Below are 19434 nucleotides of genomic sequence, written 5' to 3' on the forward strand. Positions count from 1 at the left end.
CCTTAAATAGCAGAGGAACTAGGAACATAGCTGTATAATATGTTCATAAAGCTGCTTAGATTTTCTTGTCATTTCATGCTAACGCCTTTTTAATAGCTAGTATTATGATAGAAGCCTTGCACAAAAATTCTCCACCGCAAAAGTCAAACACAGCAAACATTTAAAATCAGAATAGCAAGCAATGGTTTTAATTGCAGTTTTTAAAAATTCAGGGTTTCAAATTAGGTCTTGATCCCCAAAATCCTTACCATCCTTAAATTACATGAGCAAAGCCATTCAATTCAACACGATTACTTCTAAAATAAGGACAACTCACATGACTGAGCATTTACCGAGCCGAACCTATAACCAAAATTATAACAATGACCCCTCATTACTTTAAAATTCAAATAAATTGATCCTTCTCCTTTGAGAGTTTCTCTTAAATTCAACTATGCTTATGGTTGGATCATAATAGAGAGAGAATGAGAGAAAGGAAGAAGGGAGATATAAACATACACATAAAACTACAAGCGCTGACAAATCGAAAGCTAACAGATGTGTGACTTCTAATTAGTTATAATAATCTGTGCTTCGACACTATTGGAACACGCCTCGCTTTCCCTTGGAAATCAAACAGCTTCCTTTGGAGTTTTAAGCTCTCTGGGTGTTTCTAAATTTATTCCAGAAAAAAAACTTGCTTTCAGCAAATTTTAGATATCTACAGTGATAACTTTATGAAAGGAAAATATTAAATTATAATTATCTTAAACAGACACAGTCTTGTGAAACTAACCCTACATTCATATGAAAATACAAAGCATTGACTATAATGAATTTGATTCATCCTTGGACACAAAGCTTTACCACAGTAAACTCAGTCAACTGTTGCTCTTGCTTTTATATTCATAGTACTTAAATAGCGCACTTTAAAACAAAAAAAACTCCAATTGGCTTTTCATACATCCACCCTCCCCAAAAATAACGCACTTGAAAAACCCAAATGATATGAAAAGGCTTCAAGGCCTCTTTTCTCCTTTTCACAGCACTTTTTTTTATTTCTGTTTGCAGTAATCTGCCTTTCACTTTCTCATTGCTACAGAACAAACGAGGAGGCTCAGCACTTTGAAAAGGGGGCTCAATGTGTAATGGGTCCACTAGAATTAATTTAGTTGCACCAAATCCATTGAGCAGTGAGGTTTTTTTCTCTTCTCAAATCATTTTGAGTCGGACGCAGCCCCCAGCCTTTGTAATTCTAGTAAAGCACTTAAAGTGCACAGTAGGTGTTCATCAGGACCATCTGGTCAAAAGCAAAACAAGCTGCTGATTTTGCCTTTGAATAGAATGAAGCAAGTGTGAATTAGTCTCTTCAATTAGCACTATTACAACCTGTCAAGTGCATATTGTAAAACAGGATTATTACAGTATTGGTCACCAGTGCAATTATTTACTCTCTGCCTTTTCTTGCATATAAAAATGTCCATGTTTACTGGTTTTTGATAACTGAAGATCGTTTCTTTAATGATATGCACGACCAAACCCACCAAAACCGAATTACAGGTTATGAAACAAATTCTGTCAGGAATATATTTAAGCTTCATAATTAATAGAGAAGTAGAGTGCCCTTCCTTTATCTCTTATTGCTGTTTCTGTTACATAAAAAGAAAAAGAATACTAGTTATATACCTTTATCAATGCGATCTCTAGAAAACAGATCTCTGCAGTCAGATATTAAGATATTTTAAGTGCCTAATGAAGCTATCACTTTTGAACAGGTACATAAAAGTTATTTTCTCCTTATTTCCCAAGGAACTTCCTTTTCATATAATTCCTAACATACGACCATTTACAATCCGGTTATCAAAGATTTATTTCAGCAAATACATTTTTAGTTTAGCAATGTGCAGGTTTTCTTTAAAAGAAAGGAAAAAAAAAAAAAGAAGTTGATTTAGCTTTATAAAATCCGTTTTTTCAATCCTTATTTAAAAAGTCAAGACCTAGCTTGCTAGCTGGTACTCATTTACCACTGTAGAACATATCCACTGTAGGCTATCATAGTGATAGTTGTTTAAATTCTGTATACTGCTGCTATGACTCACTATAAATTGAATATAATTTTTACACAACAGATTTATTTAAAAAGCAAAGAAATTGTTCAAATTTCACAAAAAGAATATATGCCTCGTGAGTGGATTTGGTATAGCAACAATATGTTTTATTAGCTTCTCTCAAAGAATAATTGAAAAATAGTGTAGAATATTTGTGCACCTCCTGTTAAAAAATAAAAAGTGTTGCTGATTTGTATTAGGATAAGAATAGTTTTCAACAATGTTAAAGCAAGCAAAAACCTCAAAATATAAAACAACTGTTTCTGAAACTGTTGATATATGTACCACATTTGGATACGACCATATTCCAGTCTCTGGGAAATGTATTTTATTGTAATTACTTAACTACAACACTAAAAAGAACATTATTTATATATGCATTTCGTGTCCCCGTGCCGATGTCTGACCTTTACTGCGGATGATCTCACTCAAGAACTGGCTTGAAAATATTTTGTACAGATACCAAAAATTAAATCTGAAAAAGGTACAACACCTTCAGCCAGATTACTATTCTGCATGTTAAAGGTAATTCATCTGCTTACCTATATTTATATATATTACGTTTATTATCTTATTTAAAAAATAAGATTTCTGCCTGCGTGTTTATAAACAGGTTTTTTGTATCGTGTTTCACGTTCATTTGCTTATCAAAGAAGTTTTTAAAAACTCAGCACAAAGGACTTCAAATTGTCATTAGGGTCTGTCAACACAGAATTTATAGTTTATCTCAGTCCAAGCAGTTGTATGCACAAATAGCTGCTCCTCCTGCCTGGAGTGCTATTGGATACATTGCTTTTCATATTCCACCTTAGCCAGTAAGTCTACAGGGAACAAAGAACAAATATATTACCTATCACAGGTGACAGGGATGCTAAGCAGCGAGCCTCCGATTAGGTTATTGGCTAAAGGAATGGAATAAAGAGCAGATGCAGCTACGCAGAGGCAGCACGTATTTAGGGACCCTTCTTTGCATTGTTTGCACAGATTTTATGTTTTACTAGGAATTATAGCACCCAGTACATGCTTTACCTAGCATTCTCAACTGGAATCTCCAGCAGTTACAAAATAAAATCACCGCTCTACAAGAAGTCTGAGGTTTCTGCATATTTAACTCATCTACCCTTTAGCAGCCACAGCCTGTGTGTACTCGATACTTCTGTAATCCTACACACAGGAATCACAGAAAGTCTTCTAAGTCCATACAGGCAAACTCAAGCTCCTTGTTTTTAACAGTTACTGAGTTTGTTAAATTTATCCTCCCAACCGCCCCTGCCACGTCACTGACTAGAACAAGAAGTGTGAAATGAGCTATTGTGACAAGAACACAAATTCAAAAAATTTTTCCACAAATTAGTTTGTCTACTCAAGGATAAGATGACAAATTTGCTTTCCAGGAAACATTTAAATATTCTCCCCTTCGAGAAAGGCTGTCCTTATCTTCATCAATGTATTACCACTTGCAAAAATGAAAAGTAGTAGAAACGTTCATTTCTAAGTGAGAACAGATTTCTAAGAATAGAGAGAAAACAAATTATCTTGAATGTGGCAATGCCTTGTAATAATTTTGCATATAGCTTCTCAAATCAAAATTTAAAAATTCTCTCACTCCAATTACAGAAAGCATCCACAAATTATCTTAGCAGAATAAAGAACAAGTATTCAGATGGAAAACTCCTTTTAGTCGTGTATTAGGAGTTCAATTTCTTAGAGTTGTCCTTATTTACCCATATAATAAATTGGAAATATATTAATTCAGTCTCCAAACTGGCATGAAACCTACTGATTTCCACTTTAAAATGCAGATCATGGAAAAAAGTAATCATGATTTTTCCCAGAACAGTATCTGCCCAGAATTAATTTAATACTGCAATTCTACAAGAACAAACAGATGTCAGAAACCTGTGACACAGATTAATTTGCAATTTAGGCCAAAATATTATCATTAACTTTCCAAGTTCACACCAACTCCCCTGCACAACTCACCAAAAAGAAAAAAAATAAAATAATTCAATATCCAGAATATTGGACAAGTTCAGTTTAATCTCTTATTTAATTTCTGAAGATTCCCTATAGGCTCATAATCCCATATGAATATAACTGAATGTAACTTATATTTTTTAAGCTGAGAAATTAGATTTTAACATGCAAACAGTTGAAGATGCAGATAAAGCATGCTAAAAAATTTAAAAAGGCATTTTCAAGTACCCTCCAAAATCCAACTGCTGAATTAATACACAAGAAATTGTGGAAGCAGACATGAGCACTACAGCTTCAGGCTTCTCTCGGAGAATTTTCTGCCAGATCGCTTCCCCATTAAACAGCAAGATTTCTTTGAAATAACAATTCATACAAATATCATTTACTATTAAACATGCATTCTAAACAGTAAAAAAAGACAACACAACTGAAGCAACAGTGCTTTAGGAAAGCACAGCTCTGAGCTCACTGGATTTTGCATTTAGTCCACTGCAAAACATCTACGATGGTTTTGAGAAGGTGGGGGGGCTGGGGTTTTGGTGTGGGGCTTGGGATTTTTTTTGAGACACTTGGGGGGAAAAAACATCTGTTCTTCAAAATCCACAGCACTAACAACAACAACAAACTAAACAACTAGCCCTGGAGAGACAGTTGCACCCAACTGTGGCAAGCAGTGGAACATTTATAGAATTTTAAATATTTCTTTTAATAATTGATGTAGTCATTTTGAATCTTTCTGCATAGGATATAACGTGTGAGTAGATTGCATTAACACTGCTTAAACATTTCAACTTGTCAGTATGGCCAAGTCGATTTCTGAAATATTTGCAGTATTTTCCCATCGAAACAGTAATAAAGGTAGAATAAATATATGCCACTGCTTTATAATCACTGAACATTAATGAATATTTTATGTCTTTTTAAATCTCCCTGTTTAATTTAAAAGGGTGAAATTAAGTCTCCTCCCCACAATATGCCAATTATCTGTAAATCAAACAATAACTTGGCCATTATACTCCTTTTTGTTAATATACCAGAAGCTAATTTGAAAACACTGTACGGCATTTTTAGGTAATAATTGAATAGTCCTTCCTGCCCTCTTGTGGTTGGCAACTGCAACTCACGTAGAGCTTTTCCACAATTACAAAAATATACCAGATGGAAAGTAAACTATTAATTTGTTAAAGTGTGAACAAGAGAGTGAAGAAAAAAAAATTATCTAACAGTCCCTTGAGAGGAGAGAGACAAGGGAGAGGAGAAGGAAACAGATCACCAATTCCTCCAAATCACATAGACTAACTACATTCATCAATCGTTTGTTACAATGCTCACGCTATGCTAAAAGAAAAAAAATTAAATTAAAAAGCCATTAGGGAGTTAACATACAAAACAGTGCTTGTTTTCTATAATTAGACAAATGTTCACCAACCCTTCTACCTCAGCCAAAGACAGAAATGCAAAGAAAGGTTTGATGCTCACACCGATCATGGGGTGGTCGGACTGGGGTTTGGGTTTTTTTATTTTGGTTCTTTAATGGAGAAAATTATAACAGACTTTTAAATTAAGTCAACTTTATATGTTAACAGATTGACTCTAACATGCCATTACCAACAAACAAGAAAAGTTCAGTGCATGTAAAGGCAACCTAAATTCCCATACACTGCCACAGCTTTCTGGTTTATTTAAGCCAGGTAAGACCCTCCAGCAAAGCAGTAAATGATAGGGCATAAATAAAAAAAAACAGCCAGTATGTATGCATGCATTTTCTTTTAGAATCTCACCATTTAAAAATGAAAAACAAATACTCCGATCATTTATTTCCATAAATATTCAAGTTATTTTTCACTGTAAAGAGTCAAAAAACAAACTAACACAACTATGATTGTTTGTTTGTATTACTTAAAAAACAAACAGAACTTACTATAGGAGGTTTAAAAAAGTAAAGTAGAAAACAGGCTTTCTTGCAGGGAAAAGATCAGAATTTAGATCTTAAGAATAACAGGATTCACAATGAAAACAGTTAATGATCATTTTTCATTGTTCAGATATTGTTCCTATAGCAAATACTACAGAACTTAAAATAATTCTATGACATGAAAAACTTGAATAAAATCTGTTCAACCATAAAAGACTGAGAGAAGTGTCAGACCAATAGCAAATATACATTTAATTTGAAAAGCAAACATTTAATATTTTGTAATGTGAATTTTGAAGATTCACATTTCTGGATTGTTTGTCAAGTTTCCAGAAGTTACCGGGTTATATGGAAAATAACTTCTAAAACACCTGGTGTTAGACATACCACGGAGCATTAGACAACCACCTTTGGCTTTAGAAAGGAGTTTTAAAACCATGCAAGGACTGCTTGTTCTAAATTCAGAGGGTTCAGAGTCATGTTAGAGCTATTTGTTCCTATAGGACTTAATTCTGACGAAGTTCTCTACAATATCACCCCTTGCTGGCCATTCTACAGAACAGCAGCGACGTCCATTATACACAAAACCATTTGGCTACCAAGGCAGTAAGAATTACAGCGCTACAACAGCATCCAGTATGGTAGGAGTCTTACAAAATGGAGATGGAGATGGCTAAAAGAAGGGAAGATGGAGAGAGCTTAAAGGGTCTTAAAGATAAAATACAATTTCAATAACTGCCTTTTCTCACCACCCTAAAATAATGCAATATATGAATATATGAAAATGTGTATTTTACTACTACAATGCAAAAAGAAACATCTTTTCTACACAGTTTCATACAAAAACTTTTTTAGGCCAAGGTTGTTAATTAAATCAAGGCTATCTTGATGATCCAGTTGATTAAATCAAAAAAGACTAATAAAATAAAGGAATATCCATCAAGACCATGTAAGCCCTCTCTTTAACAGGGCTGCCATTAGCTATAATGAGCTACATTTATTCTTCAGCTGTGAAACAGCACTCACCTCCTGAATGGTACTGATTCCTGAGAAGTTGAGGTTGTACTCCCGCTGGACTTCTCGATGGGTGACAATCAGCATGAAGTTTTGATTTAATGACTCCTGCAGGGCCCTGAAATGGTTGAAAGAAAAACAAGAAAATCAAGGATAAGCATGTTATAGCTTGTTTTACAGTTAGATGCAAAAACCCCAGGGCACCCTAAACTCTACATGGACAAGTCCAGGCACAACATTATCATCTCTCTTTTCACTCTTAAATGCAAGGAAGCATGCTGAGAATGACCAAAGGCCATTCCTGAACTCCTTCCTTAATAAGGTGACTGCAGCCTTTAAAGCTCTTCTAATGTTAAGTATTCTCAAAATGGAGAGAACCACATTATCTTCACAAACATCAGGTATATTTAGCACTCATAATGCCATTAATACCAGGCTTGTAAGCATATTGATGACCAGACAAAATATCAAGCTACAATGCACATTAAAAACTGATGGTAAGTAGAACAAGGCAAAGCATGCTCTCGCTTCTCCAGGGTTACCTGAAGCATAAACCAAATGGAAATTCTTCTGCTTAGTTTCATTCAAAGCACATAAACCCAGCTAATTAGAACTGGAAAACCAACCACAGCAAAATCTCTCATGTGTGTATTGAGCATTTAGAGAAGTTAGTTCTGCTCAAATTGTTTTAAATGTACACTAAAGCATCTCTAATGGTATGAATTAAAAAAAAAAATCTTAAGATACAGATTAAACAGGACAACTATATATATTCATGTTGTCGCAAACTTGGGGGGTTTTGTGATCTTCCTGGTAACAAAGCATCTGGATCTTAAATAGGCAACCTGTTTGCTTAATTAGGTACAAAATTATGCCACTATCTACTTTTCAAAATAGGAGGCAGGACTTCTGTTATAGACACAGCAATCACCGTGATGTACGTTCTTACATAGGCTACAGAACTGCAGCACCGTTGTAACACAGCTTGGATTTCTAAACAATATTTATGCAGATTTGACCTGTTCAGTGGCATATGGAATTAAACCACTCTCATCTGATTCTTTTTTTTTTTTCTTGTGCCACACACTCTCAAAAGAATGACAGACTGCAGTTTCTTCTTTCACAGCTTCACTGTTCCATGACACTTCAACATGTCATTTCTCTTAGCAATCAGTGACAAATTCTGTATGCAGATGAGCACAGCTGTATCTTAAGATACAAGAAGACAAGAAAGACTGCTAGACTGAGTCCTGATTTGTTAGTTCTAACTTCTACTGGCATAACTGAGCAGCAGTTCCACTGCTCAGGCAGTAAGGAACCCATGCAATACTCACTGGATGCTTTAGCAAGAGATGCACAATTTGCTTTAACATCTCAAGAAAAATTACCTTACAAAAATATCTTCACTCAGCAACTTAATTTGGATTCTGTGACATCTTAAACATAATAATCACATACTACAAAACAAAATCATGAAGTGCTATTTCTTATCTTTTATGGTTTTGTAATATGGAAGACAAATCTAACTCACTGTCAATGCTAGGTATGATCAAGCCTATGAGAGACATCACAAATGTAACTGAAGCAAGTTATCTATGCTGCAAATGAACTTAGTTGCACTTGTCACAAAATCTTGTAAGAAAGGGCCTAAAAAATTTTAAAATACTTAACAGTCCATCAAAAAGAGGAAGAAAAAAAGAGAAAAGTTGTGTATATACCTATTTTCAAAGGTAATTCTAATATGATTGTTAGCAATAAGTTTTGCATCACCGTAACCATATTTTCTTTCGGCAAATGTTCAGTAGCAACTAAAATATCCCACTGTGCTTTTCAGATTCTGATTTTTATTTGTTTTCAGCAAATACTGGGGGCGAATGACATATTTAATTGCTCTGAAAACATGAATTACAGCATATGTGAATAGCTCTGGATTCCATAATCACACAAGGCTCTATTTTTGACTGTCTGAAAATCTGTAGATGCTAATAGATAATGACTCACATTTTCATTCCATAATTGATGTAAACATAGACTGAAACACGCTAGTTCAATCAAACCCTCAATCTCTCAAGGTATGCATCACAGAAACACTTCAGTGCTTTCCAAAATACAGCATGCTAGTAAAAAAGCATCTGTTCATAGGAAAGGTTTTCCACTTCTCTAGTTCATCAGGACATGACAGCAGATAGTATTTAGAAAAACAAAAAATACTCTTCAAACACAGTTAATTTCATTAAGTACCTTAAAATTAAAAACTTTTTGAAGTAACTAAAAATTTTGGTGCTTCTACGTTTTGGTTCATTTTGGCTGAATGTTATTAATAAATAATAAATTCTTTGTATATATTCATTGCCAAATGCAATCAAAGAAGAGGCTGAAAATGAAGCTGGCCAAAAGGAAAAAAAAACTTGAAAATTCTGAGGAAAAAAATGCTTTTGAAAGTAGTTAGCAATTAAAGCACATGGCTTTTCTTCAGGTAAATAATATAATGAGGAATATTACTTCAGCTTACACAGAAATGCAGCGGTCTACTGATCCAGTGCTTTGAGATCCTATACCGAAATTTCATATAATCTGAGAGCCATGATACCTGGACCATATATGTTAGAAAGTCAATGTGAGGAGGAAATGTTGGCACAACGGATGGGCCGATTGTGCCAATGACTTCCTACGTGTAGCAGCGCTCCTCGGCATGATGGGGTTGATTTGAACATGCAGCTGGACAACCAGCGATGTTAGTCCCCTCACATATTCATTACCATCAGTAAATAGGAATGTAGATTACCTCAAATTATTTGTGCCAATAGAACTCTGCTTCTAAAATGTAACTTGCTCTAAAATTTCATTTTCAGCCATTAAGGCTATGATCAAACGTAATAATACAGTAAGCGTATTTAAAGGAGACTTCTCACTGACAGTAAGCTGAAGCTTACTTCTATTTCATTTTAGGTGCACATAGCTGTATTGAGAAGACTGACTTTGAACACAATGTATGTTTCTAAAATTTTGGCTTCAGTGTTTGCAGCAGTTTCATTTTCCTGCAAATGCTATCAGTTGACTATAATCTTCCAAATGAAATATCTGCATTAAAAGAAGAAGAAAAAAAAAAATCAGGGCCAAACCCCAGGTCCCATTAAAGTCAAGACAGATTTTCTTCTTTTTTTCCCCCCATCAGTACTAACAGAACTTAATTAATCTGAGAATTAATTAGTGGGGAAAAAAAAATCAAATTCTAGAAACAGGATAAAATTAGGCCACTCTTATCAGCCGCATTTCCCCCCTACTGCAAGCCTAGCTTTCAACAGCATTTGCTGATGGGTTTTATATTGCCATTACATTTTTTTTTCCCATAACTGAATCATTATACATTCACTATTCAGTACAGGAGGCAAGGGAATTTGATGGTATTTTTGGGCACCAGTCTTCTATTAGAGGAACTCTGCCTACATCCAAAAAAGAAATCCAATAATAAGAGAAAGAAAATAGACATGAGCACAGTCATCACTCTGAACAGTCCTAGCGAGAGAGACTCGGACCAGTTTGGGATTTATGCGGATTGCCTATGTAGCCTTGGTTATCGGTATTATCACAATGCACAGAAAACTCGGTGAGCGATGAATATTCAGCTGGGGGTGAAACTTTACAATATGCAAACAAAAAACACTCCTCTTTGAAACTTAAATTTCAAGCAACCAAAGTTGCAAGGATTGTTTTTTTCACTGAGATCAAAATATCAAAATTCAGTTGAAAGTCTGGAAATATTCACTAGCTACACCATTCAAATTCCAGTACAGCGCAAATGATACAGGTCTAATAAATGAAGAATTGAAACAATATTTGGCAAAAAATGTAACCGCAAATAATGCTAATTTAGAGGACAGAGACTAATCAATCAGTCTATCCAAGGCTGAAGCAAGATGCTATTAGCATTGATTTTTATTATATTTAGCATCCAGTTTTACTATTTTCTATTTTTCTTACCTGGTGCAACCTTTTGGGGTTTTATAGCATTCTTCATTGAAATTTTAGTAATATTTTAAACTTTGAAGCCTAAAGTACATCCTTAATCAATGATCAAATGTTACTTTTCATTTCAGTTCTGCAAGCTTTTTTTGAAATACATTCAGTATTTCCCATTAGGCAATATCTTTCTCAGTCATATGCAGATTTCTCCCAAAATCTCTGAATTTTATACAAATAGGTATGACACGAGGTAATTAACATTTCCATTTTAAATTTACAGATTTATACAAGCTCATGTCAACAGAAGTCCAAATTTACTGTAATTACAGATTATTTACATTAAAACAAAATAAGAAATCAGTATGTAAATGTAATGTTTGTTGTAGCTAATGCAGCAGGAGGTGGTAGATTAGGTTCAAACAGCAATCAGTTAGCAAATCTGGCTAACATGTAAATGAGCAGAAGCCCTTTTGTTTACATTCTATTGCATTTTAAACTTCAGGATTTTTAAACTGTCTCACGAGCAGATGTGAAAATAAAACATTAATCTTCCGATCCTTATTGAAGCTTTCAAAGTAACTAATGCAAGGCATTGCTCCTGTCCAGTTAAACAGACAATACTAATAATTGGAGTTGCAGGTTACATCATTCTTAATTAACACTCTGCTACAGTTGATAACATAAAACAAGACACCATGCCACAATCACCACTGCTCTGCAACAATCTAGAACATAAGCATTCAGCAAGAGAGGGGCCGGTTACTTAAACAATGGGGTTTATGGGTTTTTCCCATCTGCACAGATAACTATACTTCTTAAGTAAGTTACAAGTACTTAGCAAAAGTACATTATTTCTAATAATCTCCAAGGTATGCACCTAGTCAAATAGCTGTTAACTGTTCTGAACTTCCCAGTGATACATCAGGTATAATAAAGTATTTAAAACGTCCAGCTATTCAGCAAAAAAGTACAAATATAAAATATATTATATTCATTAATATTACAAATAAATTAAAAATTAACAAAAAGCATCTCCCAGAACATGCAAGACAGAAAGGAGACAATGCCGATGACCCAGCTCCATGGCCAGACTCATATGCCTACGCTTTTGATGCTCCCCTCTCATGTTCTCCTACACCTTTTTCCTGAACTGCATATTGCCGGCTTTCAAGAAGCACTCAAGGCAAAAACGGGAATGAACTGCACTCTGAGGAAGAGGAAAACCTAATCTGACAAAGCTGGTGCAAGGCATCCCTCCCCTCTGACAATTAAATGATGGACATTCTTTGGCACCTTTCCTTTTAAGACTGCTTGCCAAAGGAAGTAGTGTTCTTCTCTACCCACCTGTCCCATCTGGTAACTTTTGAACATATTCTTTAGTTTCAAGGAGATCTGAGAGTATTACAGAGGTCTCCAGGACTGAGTGTAAATCAACATTCAGGTAGTCTCCAGGACTGAGTGTAAATCAACATTCAGGTAGAGGAAAGGGACCCAAATTAGTGCCCACCTCAGCAAAACACTGCCTTACAAGCTTAGTATTGTGCACTCCATCCAGGAACCTCTCGCCAACAGTCTCAGAACTATCCACAGTATAAGATTTCACCTTTTCTTTGATATTACCCAACTACCAGCCAGAGAATACAGGCAAGGCAGGGTGACTGCCTGTGTAGGGGGGAAAAAACTTACATAGGTGCTACAAAATACAGGGGAAGGACTGGAAGCAGTGTCAGAGCTAGGAAACATCATGAGAAGCACAGAGGGAGATAGCCAAGTTACTGCAGCTGCTGGTATGAGGCAGGAATTCACTAGAAATCAGGTTTTATTACGTCTGTGTCTTACACAACACATAATTGTCTTGGATATAATTCATTAATAAGTATGGCTTTCCCAACTGAAATTGTGGAAGCAGGGTGTGTAACTGTACAGCTGGTATTTGACATTTGAAATTAATCTTTACATCTCAATTTACTAGCATGCAGTAGTAATTCACTGGGTTTCTATTACCTATAAAAGCTTTAGATATGCCACTGATGAATGAAGACACCCTAGGAGATTTTTGCTTTAAGCTGCAGGATCACTTTGCCATTTCATCTTGATGCTAGTTTTCAGTTCCGAGTTAAGCCCATTCAGTCTGTCACAATAAACTTCAATGCCTACGTACCAATATGTTGGTAAAGGATGTTTGAGACACTGTTCTCCCCGAGTGTCAAGAACAGACACAAGTTGGAGTTTATAGACTATGGCCAGATTGCTGCATTTTAAAAGGGCACACGTACACAATACAATGTACTGAAATCTCAGGCTTTTCAAATATCACTTTCTGGAGATATTCAAATCAACTCTTTATCTGTAGTTCAAAATAGAAAGCATTTGAAGAAAACAACAGATGAACTCACAAAGTAAGAGGCAAAGATCCTTAACATCCATTAATAATAGACGTGAGCATGATGCTTTTAAAAATTGTGGGTAACAAACTAATCTGAGTAATAACTGACCTAACAGTAGGCAGTAAACAGTGTAACTGGGTTTGGTACATTGCTTCAATTAGATGTGTTTTGATCTGCATTGATGCTTTAATTGGAGGCAAACCTCCCCTTTCATCTAGAATTTACGACTTCAGGGAGATGATCTAGCCTACAAATTATCCTTGTTTAAATAGCCACTAATTAATCATTGCTTGCTATCCCAAAGCTACCAACTTTATCTTAAAAATATCCAGAACTAATCTCCGCTATGAAACAAGTATAAACTGTAAAGGTAACAGCCACTTTGATTTTGCTACCAAGAAAAGTTCTTTCCAACTATTCAGCCTAGGAACTGGTTTTAAACAGTTTGTTGTTCTACAGTTTATTGCAGCTGCAATATGCAACATTCTTCAGGCGCCACTTTTCTTTCCAAATTCCAACGCACAGCGATACCTGGATGGATTATGAAACTGGAAATGGATTTTAAAAGAAAAAAAAACCCCACACAAGTCAAACAACTAGCATCTAAAGCGTTTATCAGCAGTGTTTTCACTGTCCTTCAATTATCTGCTGAAGTTCAATGGTTTATTGTCTTCACACACAGCTCCTCTTTGCACCACGGAGCCCCCCGGCTCCCCTCAGGTGTGGGCCCCGCGCACCCTCTCGCGGCTCCAGGGGAAACTGCGCCTTTTCCTGGGAAAAAAAAACCCTCCAGGGCTGCCTCTGGGAAAGGGAAGCGCCGGGAAGAAAACATGCCCAAGCAATAAAGCGATTTGCAATTACTTTGATAAGGGTAAAGATGCCGTTTTCCATAAAACAACATCTCATTTTCAAACCTCTTACTGACAGGTGGACACTCACCGTTAGCTTTTTGAGTAATAATAGAATCACAGAACGGTTCGAGTCAGAAGGTACCTGAAAGATCATCTAGTTCCAACCCTCCTGCCATTCACATCAGTAGTAAATCATAACCTGCTCTAGAGGAAATTAATTATTCAGCCTATCTACACACATTTTAAAAGTCCAAAAAGATAAAATAATCAAGAAATAATTCAGAAAGAAAATTCTGATCTGCTGGCAATGATTTACATGAGTTTACATTAAATGAACCAACATAGAATCATAGAATCACCAGGTTGGAAAAGACCCATCGGATTGAGTCCAACCATTCCTATCAAACACTAACCCATGTCCCTCAGCACCTCGTCCACCTGTCCCTTAAACACCTCCAGGGAAGGGGACTCAACCCCCTCCCTGGGCAGCCTCTGCCAGTGACCAATGACCCTTTCCATGAAAAAGTTTTTCCTAATGTTCAGCCTAAACCTCCCCTGGTGAAGCTTGAAGCCATTCCCTCTTGTCCTGTCCCCTGTCACTCGAGAAAAGAGGCCAGCTCCCTCCTCTCCACAACCTCCTTTCAGGTAGTTATAGAGAGCAATGAGGTCTCCCCTCAGCCTCCTCTTCTCCAGGCTAAACAACCCCAGCTCTCTCAGCCGTTCCTCATAAGGCCTGTTCTCCAGCCCCTTCACCAGCTTCATTGCTCTTCTCTGGACTCGCTCCAGAGCCTCAACATCCTTCTTGTGGTGAGGGGCCCAGAACTGAACACAGGATTCGAGGAGCGGTCTCACCAGTGCCGAGTACAGAGGGAGAATAACCTCCCTGGACCTGCTGGTCATGCCATTTCTGATACAAGCCAAGATGCCATTGGCCTTCTTGGCCACCTGGGCACACTGCTGAAAAGCCAGATCCCATTTCCACGGGGACTAGATTTTTGTTAAATTAAAAAGTCATCGCATCCAGGAGGTGTAAAATGCTGTATATACCCAAGTGCTTCATGTACCACACCAAGGTTTTAAAAAACCTCACAACATCCTTTTTAACCACAAGGTGGAGAAGCATTTCATCCCAACGCTTACCAGAGTGGTGAAAACACTTTGCATTTACCCACTGCAGATTCCTGCAAGGACAGATGTGGCTTCATAAAAACCATACAAAATCAAATCATACAAGCAAATTTTATGGACAAAAGACTTACCCAGAATGACTTGAGGAAGGAGGAGGCAGGTCAGGTGTTAGAACATAAAGACTATTATTTTTTGGCAAGTGTAGAGTTTTTAAAACAGTCTGAGGGGAGAAAAATCATTATAAATATAAAATATTCATCGATTTTTATGCATTTTGTTTCATTTAATTACTGATAGTTATTTACAATACTACCAAGTATTCTGTTTTGAGATACACTCACTACTAACTTCATAACACCCTTTTTGTAGGTGGGCCATGTTAGATACAAAACCAACACAAACTAGAACTTATCCTGATTTTTTTTTTGCAGTGTTTAAGAGTTCTTTGTATGCCACCCAAGACAGCTATCGCTCTTTGAAAAATCACAATTCTTGCATTGTAATACCCACCCACAATGCTCAGTTTGAAACTCTGAATTCAGTTAACTGAAAACAGTTGAAAACTTACACTATCATCTACATCTCCAGTCTTCCATCCTTTTAACAGCATTTTAGATGCAGGAATCTGAAGTTCATTTTCTAGAATATGTTTGATATCCCCTAAAGAGAAAACAAAGAAAATGCATAAAATATATACACTTAGTGATGTATTTCAAACAGTACTGAGTTGTAGTTAAAAAAATGAGAGAAAGGATAAATTTACTATGAAAACTATTTTTGATCTAGTTAGCCTTGTAAAATACACTTCAAACAATAAACGACAAATGCAGCTGAAAACAAAAAATCACACAAAGCACAAACGATTGGAGAATCACATCAGGATTTGACAATTTGGACATATATTTAAATCCTACACTGCGTATGTCAGACACACAATTGCAGATGCATGCAGTGGAGCAATGGACTTTGCCAGCAATAAAGGCAGTGCATATTTTTGATACCCTGTTCTATTATCAATAATCCTGACCTAAAGAATTGGGACATTCACACAATTTAACTGCTCTGATAGCTTTTTCAATGTTTTGCACATTTAGATGCTCTCCTCTCCCTGTAGTTATTACAGCTGTAAAATATTTCAGGCTGGAAACTACCTCAGGAGGTAATCTCGCCCAAGCCAAGCTCAAAGGTCTAATTAAACCAGTTTAGTCAAGGGTCTGTCCAGCTGACTCTTGACCACTTCTAAGGATAGAAGTTTGACAACTTCTCTGGCCAAGCTGTTCCAGCTTTTCACCATTCTCACAACTGAAAAACATAAATCCCTACATCTAATTGGAATTTTTGATGTTACAAATTGTGTTTATTGCTTCTTATCTTATCATGCAACTCCATGAGAAGGCTCTATCTTCTCTGTCCTTCCAGCAGCTAGTCGTAGATAGTGGTGTCTACCTCCCCTCTTCTCTTACCAAGTCTGAACAAATCCAGTTCTCTGTGTCTCTCCTCACACGTTGCCACGTGCTCCGGTCCTCTGACTGTCTTGCTGAACTCTGCCAGAGTCACTGTAGAATGTCAATGTCTGCCTTTTACTGGAGACCTCAAAATTGGATGCAGTACTCCAGATACAGCCTCACAACTGCTGAATTATTTCCCTAGATGCACTGGCTACATTTTTGCTGGCACAGCCTAGGATGCGGCTGGCCTTCCTTCACTGCAGGGGTGCACTGCTGATGTACATCTAGATGCCTTTTTAAATAAAGGTCCTTTCTAGCCTGTCAGCCCTCAGGCAATTACTAGATAGGATAATATCAAGTTTTCCTATCCCAGATGCAGGACTTCAACTTTGCTTTCTTTGAACTTCATGAGGCTCCTGTCCTCCCATTTCCCCAGGATGCCCAGGGCCCTGTAAATAGCAGCCTTGCCCTCCAGAAGACCAGCCACATTCTCTGATCTGGTACTATTTGTAAACTTGCCAAGAGTGCTCACCTTAACAACCAGATTTTTAATAAAGATATTAAGCAACATCAGCCCCAGGATCAACCACTGAGGGATGTCTCTAAACTAGTTACTGTTCACCAGTCAGATTGAGCCCAGCAGTCCAAGCACTTACCAGCCCACTTATCCAGTCCTTACCCTAACTACATGACTATAAGAATACTACAGCAGGCTGTCAAAGGTGTTACTAAAGGCAAAGTGACATCCACTGTTCTCCCCTTGTCCACAGAGCCAGTCATCAAATCATAAAAGGCAAATAACACTGATTAGGCACAATGTGCCCTTAGCAAATCCATACTGGCTGCTCCAAATCACCTTCTGTTCTGTGCTCAGAAAGGGCTTCCAGAAAGATTTTCCCCATAATCTGAGAAAGTTCTGCTATCACTACTGAACAGCAGGCTCATTTTTTCCTTAGCCTTTCTTTTCATGCTGATGTACTTACAGAAGCCTTTCAAATCCCTCAGTGGTTTCAGCTCCACCTGAACTTTGGTCAGACTCCAAACCTGCATACTCTGGCAACAGCTCTTTAGTCCTCCTGGGTAGCCCCATCACTACCTTCAACCTTCTGTGTACTTTCTTTTTGCATTTAACTTAGTCATAAATTCTTTTTTCTCCTCTGCTGGCCTTCTGCCATGCTTCATCCTCTTTCGACATGTTGGCAGGGGCTGTTCTTGTGCTTTGAAGAGGTTGTCCTTTAAGATCAACTGGCTCTCTTGGGCCCTTTTGCACTGAGGGCAGTTTCTCATGGAATCCTGACAAGCAGATCCCTGAAAAAGCCAGAAATCTTCTTTCCTAAAGTCCAAGGTTGCAATTCTACTATTTGCCTTGCTCACTTCTCTCAGGACTTTAAACACAAGGATGCCCTCAATCTTCATATGCCAGGATACAGACAGAAGTTCTACACTGACTGCTTCTGCTCTACAGATCATTTATTCCTGAAAGAACTTAATAAGAAAAGAAAAAAAATTAAACACTACAGCTGCAAAATTCTGATCTTGTCAGACTTTTATATCTGCTTTACACGGAGGCAACTCAGTGCAGTGTGGAACACAAAACACTGGTCAGGAATTCAAACTGATCACCACCAGGTGGCACAAGTCAATGGCAAATCCAAGGCTCAAAAGACAAAGAAGGATCAGAAGTTTCCATTTCAAAATTTCATCACAGACATAAGGCTGCAGCACTGAAATTGTTTTGATCAACTACTTCTTCATGTAGTTCCTTATTTTGATGTGTATAGAGTTTTCAATATAAATGAAAAATAAATAATATTCTTCATCCTCAGCAGAAGTAAATTCACAGTTTAATAATAGCATATTTCTAACATAATGTTACGAAAAATTGATCATTTTTAGGACAAAGATAATAAAACTTACAAAAGAAACCTTAATTAGCACAAACAAGTCAAATGAAAACTGAAAAAGTAATGCAATAATGCTCTTCAACTGGAAAGAATTCCTCTAAACCTTGTCACTAATCCTGCACAGGAAGAGACACCATATAGATTTGAAAAGGAAATGCCAAGATCACCCACTTATTCGTAGATTGCATCCACACTAATCCTACCCCAAATTACATTTTCATGCCTCAACTTAATTAGTAATCTCCATTTTGTTCCTGAAGCAAGTTCATAAGAAAACTGGATTTCAAAAGAAATAATATATATTTGATAGATCACTAACCTTTCCAATGGATTAGTGAAATTTTGCTTTTTTTAAAGCTGCAAAGAGATTTGAAAATGGTTATTAGCTGCGGAAGCTGCAGTTTCTGGGGGATTTTTTCTTCTTTGAGGTGTTTTGTTTTGCTTTTTCAAAGATTTGGAGTTTTGGGATTGGGTCTATTTTGTTTGCTTTTATTTTAGAAGTTTTACTACAACAGTTTTCCATTTTATTTTTACAAATCCTTACCAACTGTGGAGCTGTCTTCAAGTACTACATCCACATTTCTGTCTCTGTACTCAACCCTGAAGTCAAGCATTCGAGGTTGTCTTTCCACTATTTGTCTAGATGGCACTACATAGCGAAACGCTGAGGATGAGGAAGGAGTTGAAGAAGCTGCTGTAGAATGACTTGTGGGGCCATATGCTGGTCCATGTGAAGTCTCTCCACCATATTCACTAAAAG

The 19434-nt window shown here is 36.8% G+C and overlaps 1 protein-coding gene across 1 annotated transcript in view; it reads right to left on the reverse strand.

Moving 5' to 3' along the window:
* FAF1 (Fas associated factor 1) overlaps positions 1-19434 on the reverse strand; it is a 168011-nt gene that overhangs the window by 110465 nt on the left and 38112 nt on the right. The window contains exons 4-7 of the mRNA XM_069863103.1: positions 19219-19427; positions 15891-15982; positions 15454-15542; positions 7006-7111 (exon numbers count right to left, since the gene is read on the reverse strand). Coding sequence (XP_069719204.1) covers positions 7006-7111; positions 15454-15542; positions 15891-15982; positions 19219-19427 — 496 coding nt within the window. The remainder of the gene's footprint in view (positions 1-7005; positions 7112-15453; positions 15543-15890; positions 15983-19218; positions 19428-19434) is intronic.

This window comes from Phaenicophaeus curvirostris, chromosome 8 (assembly GCF_032191515.1).
Source record: "Phaenicophaeus curvirostris isolate KB17595 chromosome 8, BPBGC_Pcur_1.0, whole genome shotgun sequence".
Lineage (NCBI taxonomy): Eukaryota > Metazoa > Chordata > Aves > Cuculiformes > Cuculidae > Phaenicophaeus > Phaenicophaeus curvirostris.